General features: G+C 42.9%; 1 protein-coding gene across 3 annotated transcripts in view; it reads right to left on the bottom strand.

The window, feature by feature from the left end:
* Positions 1–23533, bottom strand: part of OTUD7B (OTU deubiquitinase 7B) — a 64336-nt gene that overhangs the window by 14699 nt on the left and 26104 nt on the right. The window contains exons 1-6 of one of the 3 annotated variants that reach the window (XM_032267389.1): positions 20929–20939; positions 14864–15014; positions 8533–8721; positions 4096–4323; positions 2502–2603; positions 690–817 (exon numbers count right to left, since the gene is read on the bottom strand). In XM_032267389.1, coding sequence (XP_032123280.1) covers positions 690–817; positions 2502–2603; positions 4096–4323; positions 8533–8721; positions 14864–14948 — 732 coding nt within the window. In that variant the 5' untranslated portion in view covers positions 14949–15014; positions 20929–20939. Of the gene's footprint in view, positions 1–689; positions 818–2501; positions 2604–4095; positions 4324–8532; positions 8722–14863; positions 15015–20928; positions 20940–23533 lie in introns of those variants that run through there. The other 2 variants (XM_032267388.1, XM_032267390.1) reach the window with 2 other exon arrangements.

Below are 23533 nucleotides of genomic sequence, written 5' to 3'. Positions count from 1 at the left end.
CCAAAGTGCTAGGATTACGGGCGTGAGCCACCACGCCCAGGTTTTTTTTTTTTTTTTTTAACAGAACAGCCATAGTTTGCCCAACCGCTGTTATGGAGAGGGCAAGTACAAACAATCCACTGTTACTGCCTTATGTAAAAGCAGCCTGAACATTTGTCAAACTCCTGAGAAGAACTGTTCGAACTCAATGAAAAAGGTTTGTGTGTGATTAGAATGCTGCCTCCTTATGCTTTTTAAAATTTAAAATAAACTAAAACTGAGTATATAAAAAACAAATAGTATATATGTCCAAGAAGATTTTTAAGCATTCACATTCCTATAAGGGCTGGCAACACAAGTCTTTAAAAATTGATCTAGCCTTATTACAAGCAAAAAAAAAAAAAAAAAAATCTATAGAATTGCCATAACTCATTTTACAAAATACTGCACTAAAGTTGTAAAGCACCTATTGGGGGAGAAGCATAATATTAGATACCTCTCTGTAGGTCTTATGCCCATCACCAGTTCTCATGACCATATAAGAAGGCATTTACCCCATGGTGTCAACTGCATTTTCTCCAATTTTCAGGATCATAAGGTGAGTCACACTGACCTAAGCACCTGGAAATATTTTCTTCTGGCAGGCACCAGGTGACTCTGGCAGCTAGGTAACTTTAGGAAACAAGGTGTTCCCACCCAAGCTCTCCCACCTCTTTATTCTGCTGTGTCTGCTGCCACCTCCAGCGCCTTTTCAATGCTTCCTTCTCAACTCCCTTCTCCATCAGTGCATACAAAGCTTTTCGCAGCATCAAGTCTCGATCATGGAAACCCCACATCCCTGTAGCAAGAAGGTATAATGGTAAGATACCTCAGCTTGATTCTGCTAATTTTTGTATTTTTAGTAGAGACAGGGTTTCACCATGTTGGCCAGGCTGGTCTCCTACTCCTGGCCTCAAGTGACCCGCCAGCCTCACCCTCCCAAAGTGTTGGGATTACAAGTGTGAACCATGGCACCTGGCTGCAAATAATATACTGAGTTGTAAATTGGCTTTTTTTTTTTTCTTTTCTTTTTTTTTGAGACGGAGTTTCGCTATTGTTACCCAGGCTGGAGAGCAATGGCACGATCTCGGCTCACCACAACCTCCGCCTCCTGGGTTCAGGCAATTCTCCTGCCTCAGCCTCCTGAGTAGCTGGGATTACAGGCACGTGCCACCATGCCCAGCTAATTTTTTTTTTGTATTTTTAGTAGAGACGGGGTTTCACCATGTTGACCAGGATGGTCTCGATCTCTTGACCTCGTGATCCACCCGCCTTGGCCTCCCAAAGTGCTGGGATTACAGGCTTGAGCCACCGCGCCCGGCCATTTTTTTTTTGAGACAGAGTCTTGCTCTATTGCCCAGGCTGGAATGCAGTGATCTCGGCTCACCACAACCTCTGCGTCTCCTGGATTCAGTGGTTCTCCTGCCTCAGCCTCCCTAGTAGCTTGTATTACAGGTGCCCGCCACCATGCCCCACTAATTTTTTTTACTTTTAGTAGAGACGGGGTTTCACCGTGTTGGCTAGGCTGGTCTCGAACTCCTAGCCTCAAGTGATCTGCCCACCTTGGCCTCCCACAGTGTTGGGATTATACGTGTGAGCCAGTAGCCACTGCGCCTAGTCCTTACTTTAAATTATTAAGCCTGTTTACAGCACAATGGCTCCCACCTGTAATCACGAATACCTGAGAGGCTGAGGCAGGAGAATCACTTGAACCCAGGGGCAGAGGTCCAACCTGGGCAACAGAGTGAGACTCTGTCTCAAAAACTAAATGGGCTGGGCACAGTGGCCCATGCCCATAGTCCCAGCACTTTGGGAGGCCGAGGCAGGCGGATCACAAGGTCAAGAGATCAAGACCATCCTGGCCAATATGGTGAAACCCTTCTCTACTACAAATACAAAATTAGCTGGGCGTGGTGGTGCAAACCTGCAGTCCCTGCTACTCGGAAGCCTGAGGCAGGAGAATCCCTTGAACCTGAGAGGCAGAGGATGCAGTGAGCCAAGACGCACCACTGCATTCCAGCCTGGTGACAGAGCGAGACTCTGACAGAGCGAGACTTGGTCTCTAAATATGTAAATAAATAAAGTAAGTGTGTGTCACAATGGACTGCTAAAACCATATCTTTTTCATATACCAAAAGAATAAATATTAAGTAGAACTGAACACATACACACATCTAGCTATACATCGCTGGCTTGCTCCTACTCGTTACTCCCTGGGTCAGCTCTCAGAGCCGGCCCAAGCCAATACCTGTGCTTCCTTCACTGTCTAACTAGCAAAAGTACGGTTCACTCCCATTTCCTCTTGTGCCAACATAAACACATAAACACACACACACACACACACACACGCAAGCACGCACAATCTTGATCTGAACCATCACTTCTGCCTAAGATCAAGGTTGTCTGGATGGAGTCCTACACACGAGATTTGACTCAATTGCTTCCTTTCTGCAGGGGAATGGAGCACTGCTTTGAAGACTCACCAAGGGAGGCTGCATGCAAGAGGCAGTTCCCATCTCCAGTTGTTGCCAAAGGAAGCAGCCTCTGACAGGTGGGGTCCACACTCACCCACCAGTTCAAACGCCCTGTGGAAAGAAGAGAGTGGAGAAAAAGGAGTAGATTATCCATGAAGCCCTTCCCACCGTATTTCTAAAACAGACTCCAAAGCAGCCTCCTCTAGGAGGCCTACCAAGAATAAAACCATCACTCGATTACTCTTTACATCTTTTTCACTTATATTTAGTCAGTCAGAAACTTGTGAGCACAATTGGTTAGATCAGTGAGTAGATTAATTTTGTCCCAAAGGGACACTGGCACTGAAGATCTGTTTGCATGTCACAACTGGTAGGGGAATCCTACTGGCATCCAATGGGTAGAGGCCAAGGATACTGCTAACCATGATATAATGCACAAGGCAGCCTGCAAAACAAAGAATTATCTAGACCAAAATGTCGATAGTGCCAAGGTTGAGAAACCCTGGGTTAAATGGCGAGGCCAAGGACATAAGTTGAAACTGCTGACTTCTAGGACCGGCTCTGATTCCTTCCCTCCACTCAGGAGACCAGTATATATTACAGCAACAAAGCTCAGCAAAAATCCATCATGAACAAAACAAAAACAACTCAAAGCATGTATTTAAAGTGTCTTATGAGTACCATCTGCATATATGACAGCATGTCGGCATGTGTGGGGTGTGACTTTAAAAAGCATAAGCAATAAGACAAAGTACATAAAATACCCAAGAAAATAAGTCGTAATTCTGTACAGTCATCCCACAGTTGCCAACCCATTATTTACATGAGGAAGATATTTTATGAGTGATGTGTAAGTTTTCTTGAACTACTGTGGAGCCTAGTTTCTTGAACTACTTAAAGAAAAAGTGGCTTATAATCTCCCCAGCGGTGATAATTTATTATCTTAAAAAAAAAATTACAAATTTCTGGTAATAAGAAATCTTTCTTATCAGAAAAAAAAAGAAAAAAGAAAAAAAATTACAAATAGATGTATGTGGTTAGAAGGTCACAAAATGAAAAATAAAACCTTCCTTTCATGCCCCCATCTAACTCCAGTTCTTCTCCCATGCAAGCATTTTAATGCCTGATAAGCTTTTCCAGAACTTCCAGCTGTCTCAACCTATGACAATAATCAATTTTAATAATAATTTAAGATAAACACAATTACAAAGGTAAATAAATTTGGGGGGACAGGTTCAGTACTGAGCATCATCTACAGCATTAGCCATTTCTGTTCACAAGGGTGTTCCAGGGCCAATTATAATTAGTTGTATTTTTTTCATGCATTGATTTCAAGTATTGATTCCTAGGCCTTTGCATATGTGTATCTGGTTTCTCTTCCAACAAACAGGAAATTTCCAGGGTAAAGTATCTAATCTGTATCCTTTCTTTAACGTCAGCACAAGTTCATCCCACTGACTCCTGACTTTGACTGCAATCAGATCACACACTGGATCTACTGATCCACAACTGGACGCTACTGATCAAGCCCAGACCGTCCATCTGGTTGCCTGTAGGTGGAGAGTAGAGGCGGCAAAGCATGGGAAAGGAAGCACTCACTGACCTGCCTGTTCCAAGGCGACCAGCATGGACTGCTCAATGAGATCTCTCTCTATGAAGCTGCGGAAGTCTTCATTATACACAGTAAGATCTGGAAGCTGGAAGGCACAGATGGGCATTTCCAGGGGGTGCTCATTGCTCCCCCCACCCCCACCATTGGAGGAGACATGGGACCGGGCCAGGGAAACAATGCTGGAGCTGGCGTGGGAGATGCCCCTAGACAGGCGTTTTTCTGCAATGAGAAATGGAGTCACCTTAGAACATACACAGCCCACTTGAAGAACTCTCCAGTTGATGTGCTGATAGTTACCTCTCAACAGGGTTTATAGTCAGAGAAAAACTAAGTCTAACTGACTGGTGAATTTCACAACCCTTTTTCTGAAGCCAATTGTTTGGAGAAATATAGAAAATATTTTGCAGGCACTCACATTAGCACCAACTATCCATTTCTCTTTCTACTTTTGTCTGGAATTTGCCTCGTCTTCCCCTCCCTCTAACTCTGTCTTCCTCCACTTGCATTTCCCAATGTGATAGGGACCCATTCATTTAGCAAGTTCGTCATTGTTTGGTGAGAGGAGAAGGGAATAACGGAAGTGAGGTTTCACTGGAGTTTGTCAAATAATCTCTCTGGTAATTCTCAAGGTCCTGGAAAGCACTTTTCTATAATGGAAACCTTTTTCCATTATAGAAAAGAAAATCCTTTGGGAGGCTGAGGTGGGTGGATCACCTGAGGTCAGGAGTTCGAGACCAGCCTGGCCAACATGGCAAAACCCAGTGTCTACTAAAAATACAAAAATTAGCCAGTGTGGTGGTGCACCCCTGTAATCCCTTGGGAGGCTGAGGTAGGAGAATTGCTTAAACCTGAGAGGTGGAGGCTGCAGTGACCTGAGATTGTACCACTGCATTCCAGCCTGGACAATAGAGAGAAACCCCATCTCAAAATAAAATAAAATAAACAACGTATCTTACACATTTGGGAGCTTTCTTCCTACATCAATAACATTTACTTATATTGCTTACCAAAACTTTTCTCAATACTCATATTTATCAGAAATTCATAGGGACACTCAGTTCTTAAACAGTCTATAGAGGAGAACAATAATGTAGACAGTACCCCATATCATTTCATTTGTTTCGAACACATGACACTTGTAATTCCCAAGCAGATATTCCACTGTAAGTACAATTTGTTCAACGTAGTATTACAGTTCATTTGCATGGCTTCAGTTATGTAATGATTTAATGATGATCCACAGGGGGAAAAATTTCAAAAGCATGTTGCGTAGCCTCTTAATACAGTATTTGCCAGAGATGATGCACAAAATAAACTGAGTTATCTAAACTAATTTTATTTTAAAAATATTTTTTAGTTTTGTTTTTTGTTTTTCTTTTTGAGACAGAGCTTCACCCTTGTTGCGCAGGCTGAAGCGCAATAGTGTGATCTCAGCTCACTGCAACCTCTGCCTCCAGGGTTCAAGCAACTCTCCTGCCTCAGCCTCCTGAGTACCTGGGATTACAGGTGCCCACCACCATGCCCAGCTAATTTTTGAATTTTTAGTAAAGATGGGGTTTCACTATGTTGGCCAGGCTGGTCTCGAACTCAGGAGATCCACCCGCCTTGGCCTCCCAAAGTTTTAGGATTACAGGTGTGAACCACTGTGCTGGCCTTGTTTTTGTTCTTTGAGATGGAGTCTTGCTCTGTCACTCAGGCTAGAGTGCAGTGCTGCAATCTTGACTCACTGCAACCTCCGCCTCCCAGGTTCAAGCGATTCTCCTGCCTCAGCCTCCTGAGTAGCCAGAATTACAGGCACGTGCCAACATGCCCAGCAAATGTTTTTTTGTATTTTTAGTAGAGACGGAGTTTCTCCATGTTGGCCATGCTGGTCTCCTCAAACTCCTGGCCTCAAAGTGACCTGCCAGCCTTGGCCTCCCAAAGTGCTGTGATTACAGGCGTGAGCCACCACGCCCACCTTAAAAATATTTTTTAGGTATTCTGAAACTACCACATAGGCTGGCCATGGTGGCTTACACCTGTAATCCCAAAACTTTGGAAAGCCAAGGTGGAGGGATCATTTGAGCCCAGGAGCTCTAGATCAGCCTGGGCAACAGAGTGAGACCTCATTTCTACAAAGAATCAAAAATTTAGCTAGGTGAGGTGGTGCGTGCCCATGGTCCCAGCTACTTGGGAGCTATGTTCCACCAGCCTCACTCCAGCCTTGGGAAATAGAGCAAGACCCTGCCTTAAAAAAGTACCATGTGCCTATGATTAAAAAAAATCCATATACTATCAAAAGGTATAAAATGATTTCACAAGGAAGTCTTCTTTTCATTCAAAATTCCTGATCCCTTCCTGAGGGGCAAACTTTTGTATCCTTCTAGAAATTTTTGTGCATATATAGCTTTCAATTTTTTTTTTTTTTTTTTTGAGATGGAGTTTCGCTCTTGTTGCCCAGGCTGGAGTACAATGGTGCAATCTTGGCTCACTGACACCTCTGCCTCCTGGGTTCAAGCAGTTCTCCTGATTCAGCCTCCTGAGTAACTGGGATTACAGGCATGCGCCACCATGCACAGCTAATTTTGTGTTTTTAGTAGAGATGGGGTTTCTCCATGTTGGTCAGGCTGGTCTCAAACTGCCGACCTCAGGTAATCTGCCCGCCTCAGCCTCCCAAAGTTCTGGGATTACAGGTGTGAGCCACTGTGCCCGGCTAAAATCATCTTTTAAAACACAAATGAGAGTGCACTGTATGCTACATACATTGCATTGTGTCTTACCTTTCAGAAAACTTTTGTTTTTTCATGTAGTGTCTCTGTCACCCAGGCTGGAGTGCGGTGGCGCAATCTCGGCTCACTGCAACCTCTGCCTCCTGGCTCAAGCAATTCTCCTGCCTCAGCCTCCCAAGTAGCTGGGATTACAGGTGTGTACTAATTTTTGTAATTTTAGCAGAGACAGGGTTTCACCATGTTGGCCAGGCTGGTCTTGAACTCCTGACCTCAGATGATCCACCAGCCTTGACCTCCCAAAGTACTGGGATTACAGGCATGAGCCACCACACCCAGTCCCTTTCTGAATCGATTTTAGAAATTTTTCCAAAACAAGGCCAGGCGCGGTGGCTCAAGCCTATAATCCCAGCATTTTGGGAGGCCAAGGCAGGTGGATCACGAGGTCAAGAGATTGAGACCATCCTGGTCAACATGGTGAAACCCCGTCTCTACTAAAAATACAAAAAATTAGCTGGGCATGGTGGTGCGTGCCTGTAATCCCAGCTACTCAGGAGGCTGAGGCAGGAGAATTGCCTGAACCCAGGAGGCGGAGGTTGCGGTGAGCTGAGATCGCGCCATTGCACTCCAGCCTGGGTAACATGAGTGAAACTCCGTCTCAAAAAAAAAAACAAAAAACAAAAAACAAACAAACAAAAAACAGTGCACCAAGTTCTACCTAATTCTTTCTAATGACTGCAGAGTATTACACAATATGGATGATTACAATTTACTTAACCACTCCTTTACTAATGGACATTAAATGTTTTCAGAGCCAGGTGTGGTGGCTCACACCTATAATCCCAGCACTTCAGGGGGCCAAGGCAGATGGATTGCCTTAAGAAAAAAAAAAGTTTCAAGATTTAATTACTGTAAAATAATGCTGCTGTCAATATCCTTATCTACTGCATTTATGTACCTTTTAAAATTTGTATTTATTTATTTATTTATTTATTTATTTTGAGATGGAGTCTTGCTCTGTCGCCAGGCTGGAGCGTAGTGGCACAATCTCAGCTCACTGCAACCTCTGCCTCCCAGGTTCAAGTGATTCTTCTGCCTCAGCCTCAAGAGTAGCTGGGATTACAGGACTGCACCACCATGCCCAGCTCATGTTTCTATTTTTAATAGAGATGGGGTTTCACCATGTTGACCAGGCTGGTCTCAGACCTCAGGTGATCTGCCCACCCCGGTGTCCCAAAGTGCTGGGATTACAAGAGTGAGCCACCACGCCCTGCCTATGTATTTCTTTATTTAAAGGATATATATGTACACATACACATATATGATAAACTCCTAGATATGAAATTGCTGAGTCAAAGAGTGTACATTTTAATTTTGACAAGATATTGGGAAATATTAACAAATTACCCCCCAAAGAGGTAGGAACTCTTTCAGTTCTACCTTTATGTGAACTTTCTATCAACAAGCACACTGTTATCCTCCTTCCTCTATTTCTTTCACAGTATCTGAGGAAGGCTTTTATACAGCGTAACACTAAAGATGCAGAGACACAGTGAGGGACTGAAGCACCCAGGCAGACTGAGGCCACCTCAATCTGGGTTCAGCTGGGAGGAGGGGAAAAAACAGAATCACCTCCAATTGATCACTAGACTTTATGACTCCATTTAACAGTCCACTCCCTTCCTACTCCATATACAGAAACATTCCCCAGTCACCCCAGTACCTTGAACGATGTCATCCTGCCGTTGTAGGATGGGACGGGGAGGGCGAGTAGGCTCTCTGTCAGAAAATCCTTTTTCAGGGGTCCTGGAGCCACCACTTCCTTCACTAAAGGATGGAGGTAGGTTCCCAGCATGGACTTGACGTAGCTGTTCAAAATCACTGAGGGCAGCACTCACATCCCAATTCTTTCCTGTCAGGAGACAAAGCAAAAAGGGAACTGTGCACCCAGAGTATAGAGAAACTGGAGGGAGAGACACAAAGATCACACTAACTATCCCATCAAAACCAGCAAGCATATACGCATGCACATTTCAATCATGGTTCTTTTCCTTACGCTGTTTTAATTTTTTTAACACTTCAATCTAATTTATCTAATGCACTTACTTACTTATTTGTTGTCTATTTCATAAGTAACCTCCATGAAGATAGAAACTTTGTCCCCCTGAACTAAAAGAGCCCTTAAAGATCTAGTAACCTAAAATTAAAACTTCCTTTTACAGATAAAGAAAACAAAGCCTAGAGAAGTAAATTATTTGCCCAAAGTCAGCTAATTCACACTATACCCAGCAGGACTCAAGCGCAGGTCCCCTATTTCTGAGATCCAAAGAGGTTCTTAGCCTACATGTACTCTAATGTGTCCTAAACACTGATCCTGCATAGAAGATCATGGGCTTGTGCATTTTCTAGTGGAAGAGTTTATAGCTATCATCCACTTATCGAAGGAAATTATATTTCCCCCAAATTTAAGAATCACCATTCTACTAAAGAAATGACCTGCCGGGCGCAGTGGCTCAAGCCTGTAATCCCAGCACTTTGGGAGGCCGAGGCGGGTGGATCATGAGGTCAAGAGATCAAGACCATCCTGGTCAACATGGTGAAACCCCGTCTCTATTAAAAATACAAAAAATTAGCTGGGCATGGTAGTGCGTGCCTGTGATCCCAGCTGCTCGGGAGGCTGAGGCAGGAGAATTGCCTGAACCCAGGAGGCGGAGGTTGCAGTGAGCCGAGATCGTGCCACTGCACTCCAGCCTGGGTAACATGAGTGAAACTCCATCTCAAAAAAAAAAAGGAAAAAGAAAAAGAAATGACCTTTGATGATAGATTTGTCATAATGGATTTTTCTGATGCTTTCTCCAGTTAAATCATTCAATAAATAAGCATTGTATAATTACTCACACTTCTTTCTTGTTCTATTCCATCTGCTACCGCCTTAATTCAATTCCTGTCAGCTATTGTCCTACCTCCAATCCATTCCAAAGAATTCCATGAGATTAATCTTTCTAAAGCACAGTTATGATCATTTTAGTTCAATAATCAAGATTTTTAATGGCTTACCACTGCCTACAGAATAAAACTTAGTCTCTTTTGCCTGAAACTCAAGGCTTTCTACGTTCTGGCCTACTTTTCTACCTCTTCACTGTGCTTCAATTTCCTTATCTGTGAAAATGCAGGTGACAGTAACAGTGCTTACCTGGCAGAGTTGTTACGAAGATTAAATAAGTTGAAAGCACTTAGAACAGTGCTTGGTTTACTTAAAATTTTACTTCTAAATCATTACTGATGATTTTCCTTCTAAAGCATTGTGTTAGCCAATTGTTCTGACTCCCTTTGCTCACTCTGTTCCAGTCACCACTGACCTTGCTGTTCCTAGAACATGCTAAGTCCACTCCTACTCTAGGGCCTTTCCACTGACTATTCCCTCTACCTAGAAGGCTCTTTCCCCAATATATCCACACAGACAGCTCCTCATCAGCTTTAGGGATTTGCTTAAACATCACATTGTTGGTAAGGTCTACCCTGACTACCCAATTAAAAATCACAACCACCTCATCATTCCCTTTACTCTCTTCCATAGCACTTGACAGCTTATAATATGCTTTATAATTTAGTTAGTTATCATGTTTGTTGTTTATTGACTCACTCTCCTGCTAGAACATTTTGTTTATTTTGTTTTAGGCATCTAGAACAGTACCTGGCACATAGTAGTCATGCAATAAATATTTGCTAAATTAATGGAGAACTCTTATCCTGAATCAATGCATGAATGAGTGACATCTGCCTTGAGGATCAAATCTATATTTCCAACTATCTGCAAATCTCCTAAAAATCAGGTCCTCCTAACAATCCACAGGGCCAAATTGGATATCCATCAGTTTCTTTCCCAAAGCTTGCTGCTTCTCCTCTTCCTATGTTTCCTAAATCAGTCATGGCATCACAATCCCTCCAGGCCCTGAAACTTCAGTCATTTTCAGCTCCTCACATTTCCTCAGATCACACAATCTTCATGGTTGTTTGTACCCCTAAAACATCTCTCAAATCCATTTCTTATTATCCATTTTTATTGCCTCTGCCCTAATTCAGGTCCTCATAATCTTTACTTAGTCTTTGATCTTTTAGGAAGGAACTCTCTATCTGATCTCTCTGCTTCTAATCTCTTTGCTCTACAACCAGTTAGCTTTTGATTTCTTTCTCTTCTTTTCAATTATCAGTATTGAACAGTCCTATTAGCCAGGTGTGATGGTGTGCGCTTGTGGTCTTAGCTACTCAGGAAGCTGAGGTGGGAGGATCACTTGAGCCCAGGAGGCAGAGGTTGCAGTGAGCTAAGATCACACAACTGCACTCAGCCTGGATGACAAAGTGGGACCCTATCTCAAACAAAACAAAACAAAAGCCAAACAGTCCTATTGCAATACAATTAGTTAACTTTTTTTTTTTCCTTTCTTTTAAGACCCAGTCTTGCTGTCGCCCAGGCTGGAGTGCAGTGGCACTATCTCGGCTCACTGCAACCTCTGCCTCCTGGGTTCAAACGATTCTCCTCTCTCAGTCTCTCAAGTAACTGGAATAACAGGCGTGTGCCACCACGCCCAGTTAATTTTTGTATTTTTAGTAGAGATAGGGTTTCACCATGTTGGCCAGGCTGGTCTCGAACTCCTGACCTCAGGCAATCCGCCCACCTCAGCCTCCCAAAGTACTGGGATTACAGGCGTGAGCCACCATGCCCAGCCAATATTCCTGTTTTAATCACTTCTTCTCTGGCCACAGAGTTCTCTACAAGTACTGTTAAAAACTCAAAGCCAATCATGTCACTCCCCTGATAAAAATCTTTCACTAGTTTCCTAGTGAACCTAGAATAAAATTTAAATTCCTCATCATGGCCTATAAAAGCCCTGCATCATTCTTTTTTTTTTTTTTTTTTTTTTTTTTTTTCTTGAGACAGAGTCTCGATCTGTAGCCAGGCTGGAGTGCAGTGGTGCGATCTCAGCTCACTGCAACCTCTGCCTCCCAGGTTCAAGCAATTCTCCTGTCTCAGCCCCCCGAGTAGCTGGGACTACAGACCCATGCCACCAGGCCTGGCTAACTTTTTATATTTTTAATGGAGACAGGGTTTCACCGTGTTAGCCAGGATGGTCTCAATCTCCTGAACTTGTGATCCACCCACTTGGCCTCCCAAAGTGCTGGGATTACAGGCGTAAGCCACCACGCCCAGTCTCTCTTTTTTTTTTTTTTTTTTGTGAGACGGAGTCTTGCTCTGTTGCCAGGCTAGAGTGCAGTGGCATTATCTCAGCTGGAATTACAGGCATCTACCACCATACCTGGCCAATTTTTGTATTTTTAGTAGAGATGGAGTTTCACCATCTTGGCCAGGCTGGTCTCGAACTCCTGCCCTCGTGATCTACTCACCTAGGCCTCCCAAAGTGCTGGGATTATAGGCATGAGCCACTGCGCCCAGCCCTTTTCTTTTTTCTTTTTCTTTTTCTTTTTTTTTTTTTTTTTGAGACAGTCTCACTCTGTCATCCAGGCTGGAGTACAGCAGTACAATCTCAGCTCACTGCAGCCTCTGCTTCCTGGGTTCAAGCGATTCTCCTGCCTCAGCCTCCCGAACAGCTGGAATGACAGGTAACGTCACCACGCCCAGCTAATTTTTGTAGTTTTAGTAGAGACGGGGTTTCACCATGTTGGCCAGGCTGGTCTCAAACTCCTTACCTCAGGTGATCACCTGCCTCTCAGCCCCTAAAGCGCTGCGATTACAGGCATGAGCCACCACACCTGGCCTCTTTTTTTCTTTCTTTTTTTTTTTTGGTCTTGCTATGTTGCCCAGGCTGGTCTCAAATTCCTGGGTTCAAGCAATCCTCCCACCTCGGCCTCCCAGGTAGCTGGGATTACAGTGAATGCCATCATACCTGGCTAGAGCCCCTATTTTCTGCTTCCTGCCTGTCTAACCAGCTGCCTACCGCTCTTGCACCGTTTTTTGTTTTTTGTTTTTTTGAGATGGAGTTTCGCTCTTGTTGCCCAGGCTGGAGTGCAATGGTGCAATCTTAGCTTACTGCAAACTCTGCCTCCCGGGTTCAAGCAATTCTCTTGACTCAGCCTCTCAAGTAGCTGGGATTACAGGCATGCACCACCACGCCTGTCTAATTTTGTATTTTTAGTAAAGACAGGGTTTCTCCATGTTGGTCAGGCTGGTCTCAAACTCCCAACCTCAGGTGATCTGTCTACCTCACCCTCCCAAAGTTCTGGGATCACAGGCAAGAACCACTGTGCCCGGCCTCTTGCACCATTCTTAATATCACAATTATTAATAGTTTTTCCAATGAGCCAAACTCTCTTGCAACTTAGGGCCCTTGCATAAGCTGTTTATTCCACATAAACACTCTCTTCTACATCCTTTGTCTTGCTACTCCTACTTGTCCTTCAGGGCTTGGCTTAAAAATCACTCCTCAGAAAAGGCTTTCCTGCCCTCTAGATCTAAGTTAGGGTTCTCGCTTCACTCTCACAGCAGCCTCAACATTTCTTTCACAGCATGTGAGAAAGAGAGAGAGAGAGTGTGTGTGTGCCTGCACGCTAGCAATAATTTGTAACGTAATTGTTTAGAGCCATATTCCAAAACTAGATTGCCTAGGTTCAAATCCTACTTCACTGAGCCTCAGGTTTTAAAATTATAACTCCAGGATAATAAAACTTTATTTTAGGGTGGTTGTGAGAATAAAGTATCTTCAAGTACTATGCACACATTGAACATTCTTAAGTGTTCAACATATCTTGTAAGAGGAATGTAGAAAGGTTAAGGATTTTATGAAAGAGGAAACATTTGAGCTGAATGTTGAAGGATGAGGAGAACAATAGAGGAAAGAAATGTAGCAGACTGAGGAAGTAACCTGACATGATCACCGAGAGGTCACAAGTCGGGCCTGGCTGGAGCACAGGAAGTACAGGGAAAAGTAGTAGGAGATGAAACTGAAAATGCAAATTAAGGGCAAAGTTGTACTGAATTAGTAAACTGGAATGTAAACCCTGATCTTCTGTTTCCAAATTCATGCTCTTCTCACAGGTAGCCAAGCAAATGTCAAATTGTGACATCTTGCTAAGGGCTGACAATTTAAAATATTACCTATGTATGCTAAGAACCTGCCCCTTCCCCATAGGCCTGCCTGTTTGTGTCATTATATATATAGGCCTGCCTGTTTGTGTCATTATATTTTCATATTTTCTTCTATTATTTGTGACTCTAAATGAAGAATCCTAGGGACATGATTCTAACACTTTAGGATCTTAAAGTTTAGAACATTCAAACTTATGTATATAAAAATATAAGTAAACAAAAGCAGCAAAATGAAAACATTAAATTGATTCACTCAACATAGAATTACCCATAATATATGTTACATAAAGAAAGAAAACCATGGATGATCCCAAGCATGAAAACCCTGAAGTCACTTACATATAAAGAGGAAGTCTTACAGATCTAAAGTTATGTTTTTAGGCAGAGTACGGTGGCTCACGCCTGTAATCCCAGCAATTTGGGAGGCCGAGGCAGGCAGATCCCTTGAGGTATGGAGTTCAAGACCAGCCTGGCCAACATGGTGAACCCTTGTCTCTCCTAAAAAATACAAAAATCAGCCATGTGTGGTGGTGGGCACCTGTAATCCCAGCTACTCGGGAGGCTGAGACAGGAGAATTGCTTGAACCTGGAAGGCAGAAGTTGCAGTGAGCCAAGATCATGTCACTACACTCCAGCCTGGGCAACAGAGCAAGACTCTGTCTCAAAAAAATAAACAAATAAAATAAAATAATGTTTGTAATGTACGAATATAAATTTTCACTTGCATTGCCTGAGCATCAAGTGGAAAAAGCTATACCAGGAAGTTCAATGTGAAAAAGGGATTTTAAATTTTTAAATTATGATGGGTTATACACAAGTATATCATTAGAATTAACTGTAAGGCCTACCATACACAGGGTATCTTTCTGATCACCTTAAATGTTCCAAATCATCCTAATGATAAATACCCATTTTACTTATTCTTTTCTCATTCTCCCCTACGACTCCTCACCTTCTAGGAGATCTCGCGCCAGCCCTGGCTCTGCTCCTGTGGAACGGACAAAATCCGACAGGACAGCATCCATGTCCAGGGTCATGTGATCATTAAGTACCTTCAGGCAGCTGGATGTAGGTAGAACAAAGTTCAAAATTCAGGCCTCTACCTGAGGAAGAAATAAATACATAAGGCTCAAATTACACTGGAACAGGATAATCACAGCCCCATGTCAGCAGCTTCCTAACCAAATGGGGAAACTATCCTAGCTCATTCATTTAAGTTGATAGCAGTTTAAAATTATGAAGAGTAACATTTTATTTCCTAACTCTTCATTAACATTAGTATCTGGTTTTGTTTGTTTGTTTGAGACAGAGTATTGCTCTTTCGTCAGGCGCCAGGCCATAGAGCAGTGACATAATCTTGGCTCACTGCAACCTCCGCCTCCTGGACGCAAGCAATTCTCCTGCCTCAGCCTCCGGAGTAGCTGGGACTACAGGCATGGGCCACCACACGCAGCTAATATTTTGTATTTTTAGTAGAGACGGCGTTTTACTGTGTTGGCCAGCATGGTCTCGATCACCTGACCTCGTGACCTACCCACCTCAGCCTCCCAAAGTGCTGGGATTACCATGCCCTGAGCCGCTGCACCTGGGGAACATTAATATCTTAAAGACTGCATTAACCAGTAACCTATAATGCCACTCTGAATAATGCTTTCCCTGTACTTTTTCTGAGTACTGTTTTTCTTTTTTTTTTTTTGAGACGGAGTTTCACTCATGTTACCCAGGCTGGAGTGCAATGGCGCGATCTCGGCTTACCGCAACCTCCACCTCCTGGGTTCAGGCAATTCTCCTGCCTCAGCCTCCTGAGTAGCTGGGATTACAGGCACGCACCACCATGCCCAGCTAATTTTTGTATTTTTAGTAGAGACGGGGTTTCACCATGTTGACCAGGATGGTCTCGATCTCTTGAGCTCGTGATCCACCCGCCTCGGCCTCCCAAAGATGCTGGGATTACAGGCTTGAGCCACCGCACCCGGCTAGAACTGCTTTTCTACCATGAGTTTGCTTATCCAAACTAAAGGAAGAAAGCAGTAGGCTACCAATCCCAAAGAACTCCCCACTTAACAATGGAATAAAGGCAGAAATTAATTTAAAAAAGGAAAACAAAAAAAAATTTTTAATAAAAATAAAAGGAACCCCCCACCTGCAATAGTCTCTAACATGGTACCTTGTTTATTTCCTTCCTGGCACTTGAATACTCTCAAATCATTTTAATTAGTTGCTGTCTAGCCATCTCCTCTAATATATAAGTTTCTTGAAGGCAGGAAACTTGTATGTCTCCTTCACTAACGTATCCTCTGCATGTATCACCTGGCACAGTGTGAGGAACACTGCTGTCAGTAGATATTTCTTGAATGAATGAACAATTACTATACACTGGATCATTTCAGAGTTAACTAGTGTTTTGATGCTAGCAGAGGAGTAAATTGATAGCTAAAACTATTCAAAATACATGAATAGGCCAGCTGCAGTGGCTCACGCCTTTGATCTCAGTACTATGGGAGGCTGAGGCAGGTAGGTCACCTGAGGTCAGGAGTTCGAGACCAGCCTGGCCAACATGGCGAAACCCTGTATCTACTAAAACCACAAAGATTAGCTGGGTTGCGTGCCCCTGTAATTCCAGCTACTCAGGAGGCTGAGCCAGGAGAATCACTTGAACCCACAGCAGGCAGAGGTTGGAGTGAGCCAAGTTTGTGACACTTCACTCCAGCCTGGGTGAAAGAGTGACTCTCCATCTCAATAAATAAATAAAATAAGCTATTCCACAAAGCAGAGTGGGGACCCCAAAGGTTCATAACAAGAGTCAATCTCTATTAACCTTATGAATCTAGGAAACATGTCTACTCCAAAACATGTCTTTCTCCATGTGGGACAGATGACTGCCAAGTAAGTTCAACTGAAAACGATCTCCTCTTTCAGACTCTGGCAGAACCATGTCCCTGACCTGACAGCCTGGCACCAATCCAACGTTCCTCTGAGGTTAAAAGTCCCAACTAGGGAAGCAATAATAGAGTGATGAAAAATCTCTGACCAAATTCTGCCAGGTTTTCAGCTTTCTATAGAAGAGTCATTCATAAGTTGCCAGGTACACTTGCCCTACCACACCCACCAATCTCCTGCCTTTTGGGAAAGGTCAAAGTATAATTCTTGAAAGCACTAAGTGACAAGGCAAATACAAAAGATTTGTGGGTTATTAAATCAGCAGGTCACTAACTTGCTAAAACTGGATTTTTTTTTCTTTTTTGAGAGAGAGAGAGAGAGAGAGAGGGGGGGAGAGAGAGAGAGAGAGAGAGAGAGAGAGAGAGAGAGAGATGGCAAAATAGAAAGTATTCTCTCTTGTCCTGTTCTAGTAGTACAAGAGATCTGTGAGTGCAGGGACACAATTTCTTCATTTTCGTAGCTCCAACATCTAGTATAGCATCTATAATATAGTAGGTAGTCAAATGCCTGATGAATAAATGATTCAATGACTAAGCCAACTTCCACATCAGCTACCAACAAACAAACCAATTTGAAGCTTACCAGATCAGAAATTCTAGGGCGCTTCTTATCACCCTTCTATTTCTAAAGTTTTAAAAACTCTCCTTTCTAAAGGGACGTCAACCATACTGTCACTACTCTCACCACCCTCACATTATGGGAGTTTACCTACATACACCTATATGTATTAACTAGGTGACTTTGGTCAAATTACTTACAGGGTTTCAGTTGCCTCTTCTATAACCTAGACTTGGATTAGATGACTCCTAAGATACTTTCAAGGTTTAAAAAATAAACTTCTTCAGTTCACTACAGCCTCATAATCTATTATCTTTGACTGTCTATCAGTCTAGATATTATTAATGTTAAATTTACCTGAGTTTCAATATCATAATTATCAGAAAGAACTACTAATAATACATAAAGAATTTTTGGTCTAAGATTCTTCAAATTTAAAATGTCAAGATATAAAGTAAATTAGTCCCTTACCTTCAGGAATTAGGAATTAAATACCTTTAGAATTAATAGATGAATAAATCCCCCCCTCCCAATACAGGCAAGAATTTCTTCTCCAAACCCATTTTAGCCACAGCCTTAGGTTACAGGAAGTGGTAGTAGCTCAAATAACTTACATACACGAATAATCCAAAACCAAGTGCTTAGCTGCAAAATAAATTTTAATCTTCTTTCTTTTTTTTGAGACAGAGTTTCACTCATTACCCAGGCCGGAGTGCAATGGCGCAATCTCAGCTCACCACAACCTCCGCCTCCTGGGTTCAGGCAATTCTCCTGCCTTAGCCTCCTGAGTAGCTGGGACTACAGGCGCCTGCCACCATGCCCAGCTAATTTTTGTATTTTTAGTAGAGACGAGGTTTCACCATGTTGACCAGGATGGTCTCGATCTCTTGACCTCGTGATCCACCCACCTCGGCCTCCCAAAGTGCTGGATTATAGGCATGAGCCACCACACTGGCCTAATCTTCTTTCTTTAAAAAAAAAAAAGTAATGCGGCCGGGTGCGGTGACTCACGCTTTAGTCCCAGCACTTTGGGAGGCTGAGGCGCGCAGATCATGAAGTAGAGTCAGGAGATAGAGACCATCCTGGCTAACATGGTGAAACTCTGTCTCTACTAAAACTACAAAAAATTGGCTGGGGGTGGTGGTGCATGCCTGTAGTCCCAGCTACTCAGGAGGCTGAGGCAGGAGAATCGCTTGAATACAGGAGGCGAAGGTTACAGTGAGCTGAGATCACGGCAATGCACTCTAGCCTGGGTGACAGAGCAAGACTCTATGTCCAAAAAAAAAAAAAAAGTAATGCAACTGTAAAGCCATTTTAATAACGTTCTGAGAGAATGTGAGAAATATACAACAAGTACACAAAATACCAATCACAAACAGGTGCTCAGCAGAAAGGAAAAGAGTTGACTAAGCCATAGGCATGTAGGCAATTTCACAGCCAGACACAGACTTCTGAGTGAGAGAAGTGAATGAAAACCAGTGTTATGGCATCATAGAGCTCACATGTCAACATAGCACACAGGCCATACTTCTCAAAAAAACATTTTAACAAAATAATTTACCGGTTTAACATTCTCTAGAATGCCCTGCTCTTTAGCAAACATTTGAGGCACTAAGCCAAACTTCTTAACAGCACATTCTTATATTTGATGTCTCCAGGTGCATACTGTGGACCCTGACCTAACCCCAACAAGTGAGAACAACAGCTTTTGTTATATCACCACTAACACCTGGCTTAAGCTTTTCAAATTCCAAATGGAGATACCAAAGCCAATGATTAAAACACAGTGTTTGGTTAGGCATGGTGGCTCACGCCTGTAATTCCAGCACTTTGAGAGGCCGAGGCAGGCAGATCACCTGAGGTCAGGAGTTTGAGACCAGCCTGGCCAACATGGTGTAACCCCGTCTCTACTAAAAATACAAAAATTAGCCTGGCATGGTGGCTAGTCCCAGCTTCTAGGGAGGCTGAGGCAGAAGGATCACTTAAACTAGGGAGGTGGAGGTTGCAGTGAGCTGAGATGGCACCACTGCACTCCAGCCTGGGCAACAGAGCAAGACTCTGTTTAAAAAAAAAAAGAAAAAGTTTGGGCTGGGCACAGTGGCTCCTGCCTGTAATCCTAGCACTTTGAGAAGCTGAGGCAGGACAGTCACTTGAGCCCAGGAGTTTGAGACCAGCCTGGACAACATAGTGGGACCCTGTGTCTAAAAAAATTTTTTAACTAGCTAAGCATGGTGGTGTGTGCCTATAGTCCCAGCTACTCAAGTGGCTGATGTGGGAAGACTGCTTGAGCCTGGGAGATCAAGGCTATGTGAGTGACAGTCATGCCCCTTCTCTCCAATCTGGGTGACAGAGTGAGACCCTGTTACAAAAAAAAAAAACATACACACACACACAGTCTTTGGCTCTGTCTTAGCACACAGGAGGAAGAAGAAAAAAATAACAGTGGCTTTCAACCTTTCAAATAAAACACAGGAGGCTCTCAACTATTTAACTGAATGGTGTAAATTCAATTAAATTTGATGCCCATTCTCATCTGGCATCAAAATCTTCCAACTGAAAGGGCCTTTAGCAATTTCTTAATCCAAATACCTGCCCCCATGCAAGAATCCTTCTGTTACATCTGGGACATAAATCATGTAGTCTCCACTTGAATACAAGGTCTGATGAGGACCTCATTACTTTGCCATAATGTCCACTTTATTGTTAGACAGCTTGAACTGTTAGAAAACGCTTTTCTAAACTAAAGCAAAAGCTATCACCAGCCCCCCACCCCCACTATAACTTTCACATAACGATCTTTATTCTGTTCAAAAGGAAAATAAAACCTACTTCCCATGCATGATGGAATTTTCACGGAAAACTATTAGACAAAGCATTTCTTTACATAAACATTTGTTGTAGATCAATATCATGGTGGTGTTATAAGCCAAACAGTGGCCTTTAATTTACAAAATCCTTTCTTTATATCAGTACTTGCTTGTATATACATTCATTATAAATATTTGTGCTGACCCCATCATATAAACTTAACATGCTGAATAAATTATCTTGTTCAAAGTTTGCTTCTGCCATCTTTGCCTATTACCCCTACTTCCATACCATCTTGAATGACAGCAGTCAAGAATAAACATGAAGAAGTTAATATTAGTTAAGCATTTCTAAAAACACTCTTCCTCATTAATGGCAAAACTCTTGCAGCAGGTCTCGTTATTCCCAATTTACAAACAGAAACAAAAAAGACTTGAAAAGTCAGGTAGGTGGCCCAAAGTCTGAACCTAGATAGTCTGAACTCATGCTCTTTCACTGTACCACACTAGGGCATTACTGATCCCTGAAACTGCCCTGATTCTTACTCATTTAATTCGTTCACCATAGGAAAATATTGTGCCTATTCCTCATATTTATCAAAGACTTAAACACCTGCCTTATATAACTTTTTTTTTCCCCTGAGATGGCGTCTCGATCTGTCGCCTAGGCTGGAGTGCAATGGCGCGATCCTCAGCTCACTGCAACCTCCACCCCCGAGGCTCAGGCAATCCTCCCCACCTCAGCCTCCTGAGTAGCTGGGACCAAAGGCACTTATATGATATTAAATCCTACCATCTTCCTGAGCAATTTTAGGCCATCTGCACAACTCACCTAACATTTCTGCCTTAGAATTTCATAATCTCTTCTAATACTAACACCTCCATCTCCCTAACAACAACTCAAACCTGGACCCTGCCATTTCCTGAAACCATTCCACCTCTAAATCTTAAACTCAAACATTTCACTCTGGCCACAACCTCACCTCCTTCCAGCTTTTCCTCTCTACTTTTAAACCTGCCTGCTCACTAAGACATCTAGTCTCTTACCCACCTTATTCATTAATTCAACAAAAGTATTTGGAGTGCCTCTCTGTGAGGCACTATGCTTAGGACTAAAAACAAAACAGTGAACTACACACAATCCCTATCCTCAAAAGCTTCCAGCAGGGAGAAAAAAACCCACAAAATCCTACCATCTTCCTGAGCAATTTCAATATCCACCAGCACAATTCATCTAACATTTCTGCCTTAGTTTCATAATCTCTTTAAATAATTTCACAATTATAATAAAGAAATGTTATAGAAGGGTGTTATCTCCTACAGAGATTCAGGAAAAGCTTCCCCAAGGAAATTATGGTCCATCTACGAATTAAGATTAAGTAGCAATTGGAGAGACAAATTGGGAAAGGAAGAATGCTCCAAGCAGAGGAAACATACACCAAAGTTCTAAGGCAGGAAGGAGCATAAAGGCGAAAACGGTGCTACAGAAGGATGAAGAAAGGGCCTAGTGGACCCTGTTAAAGATATGAGATCTTAAACATCATGAGAAGCCACTGAAGGGTTGCATGTAGAGGTAGAACATAATCAGATTTGAGTTGTTAAAATTCACCCTGGTTACAGTGAGAAGAGTTTGGAAGAAGCACAGTGGGTTTAGGGAGAGAACTGATTAGAAAATTATTGCAAAATAGATGATGGTGAACTAAACCAGCATAATAGCAGTCAAGATTGAGAAAAATTGATAGATTCCACTTTATCTCTTCTTGCCTAACAAAGTAAAACCAATAATGGATCACCTAACTTACTTTCCTGTGAAAATTTAGTTCCCTTATCCATTTCATCTGTCTAACTTGGATAGATCCCACTTCCTTGGACAGATTCTAAATTCCCTGCTAACCTTGCAGAGCAATATGACTACTAACATATATTATTTGGTCACCTTCCTTTTACTGAAACACTGCTGTCTTTTGCTTGACTTTAGTACTTCAATCAATCTTCTGAGCTACTACCCCATACCTTCACCATGCTCCTTGAGCCTCCCACCCAATCCACATCACCTCTCCTTACTCCTTACTTGACTTCTACTTCACACACACACACACACAAAATTACAAAACAAAGCAAGAGGGGTTCCTTTAGGTTTCCTCCCCTCCTCCCACTTATTAGTTGTTACTCTCCTCTTCCGTGCAAAACTCCTAGTCCTCAACCTACAAAAGCAGGCTTCTGCAGAAACAGAATGGCACTGGCTTATACATAAGATCATCACAATCATCCTCACTTCTGATCTCTTTGTAGCATTTGATACTGACTACTCTTCCTGCTTCTCTGGCCCTGTGTCTTGGTCACCTTTGTGGACTCCCATTTCTGTGCCTGAACCAAACTTAGTGCACCCATCATTCTAGCCTTAGGCCTTTCATCTTCTCATTGAAACTTCACTCACAGACCTAAGCACCCAAATTTTCATGACTCCAAATGTATCTGCAGCCCCAAATTCTTTCCACCTCACCTGGGAATGATACAGGCACTTCAAACTCAATACATAAAAACATGAGCTTATTCTTTCATCTCTGTCTCCCACCCTTTCAAACTATTCCTCTTCCAATATTGCCTGTTGTGGCAAATAGTCCTACCATTTCCCTAGTCATCCAAGTCACAAGCCAGGGAGCCGTCCTGGACTTCTCTCTTGCCTTACCCTCACAAATAATCTTTCACTGAGTTTTACTTTAAATATCTCTCAAATCCATCTAAAACCTTCCACAGGCTACAGCTCTTTTTTCTACCTCAGGTTTTCATAACCTGGGCCCCAGGAAATAGCTCCCTAACCCCTCTCTCTCTCTCCATCCATTGATTGGCCTCTACAGGCAACCACCATGAACAATTTAAAATGCAAATATGATATTATTATATCCCACTGTTCTAAATTCTTCAATGGATTTTCAATGGCTGAAGCCTAAGATTCAAATTCCTATACAGAGGCCAGGCGCAGTGGCTCACACCTATAATCCCAGCACTTTGGGAGGCTGAGGTGGGCAGATCACTTGAGGTCGGGCCTCAAGACCAGCCTGGCCAACATGGTAAAACCCCATCTCTACTGAAAATACAAAAATTAGCCAGGTATGGTGTGGTGGCATGCACCTTTAATCCTAGCTACTCGGGAGGCTGAGGCAGGAGAATCCCTTGAATCTGGGAGGTAGAAGTTACAGTGAGCCAAGATCGTGCCACTGTACTCCAGCTTGGGCAACAGAGTGAGACTGTCTCAAAACAAACAAACACACAAAAAACCAAATTCCTATATAGGGTCAGGCATGGTGGCTTGTGCC

This window comes from Sapajus apella, unplaced genomic scaffold (genome assembly GCF_009761245.1).
Source record: "Sapajus apella isolate SASKATOON/1434 unplaced genomic scaffold, GSC_monkey_1.0 scaffold169, whole genome shotgun sequence".
In the NCBI taxonomy this organism is placed as follows: Eukaryota; Metazoa; Chordata; class Mammalia; order Primates; family Cebidae; genus Sapajus; species Sapajus apella.
Note: the sequence above shows the minus strand (reverse complement) of the source record. Positions and strands in the feature narration are given on the sequence as shown.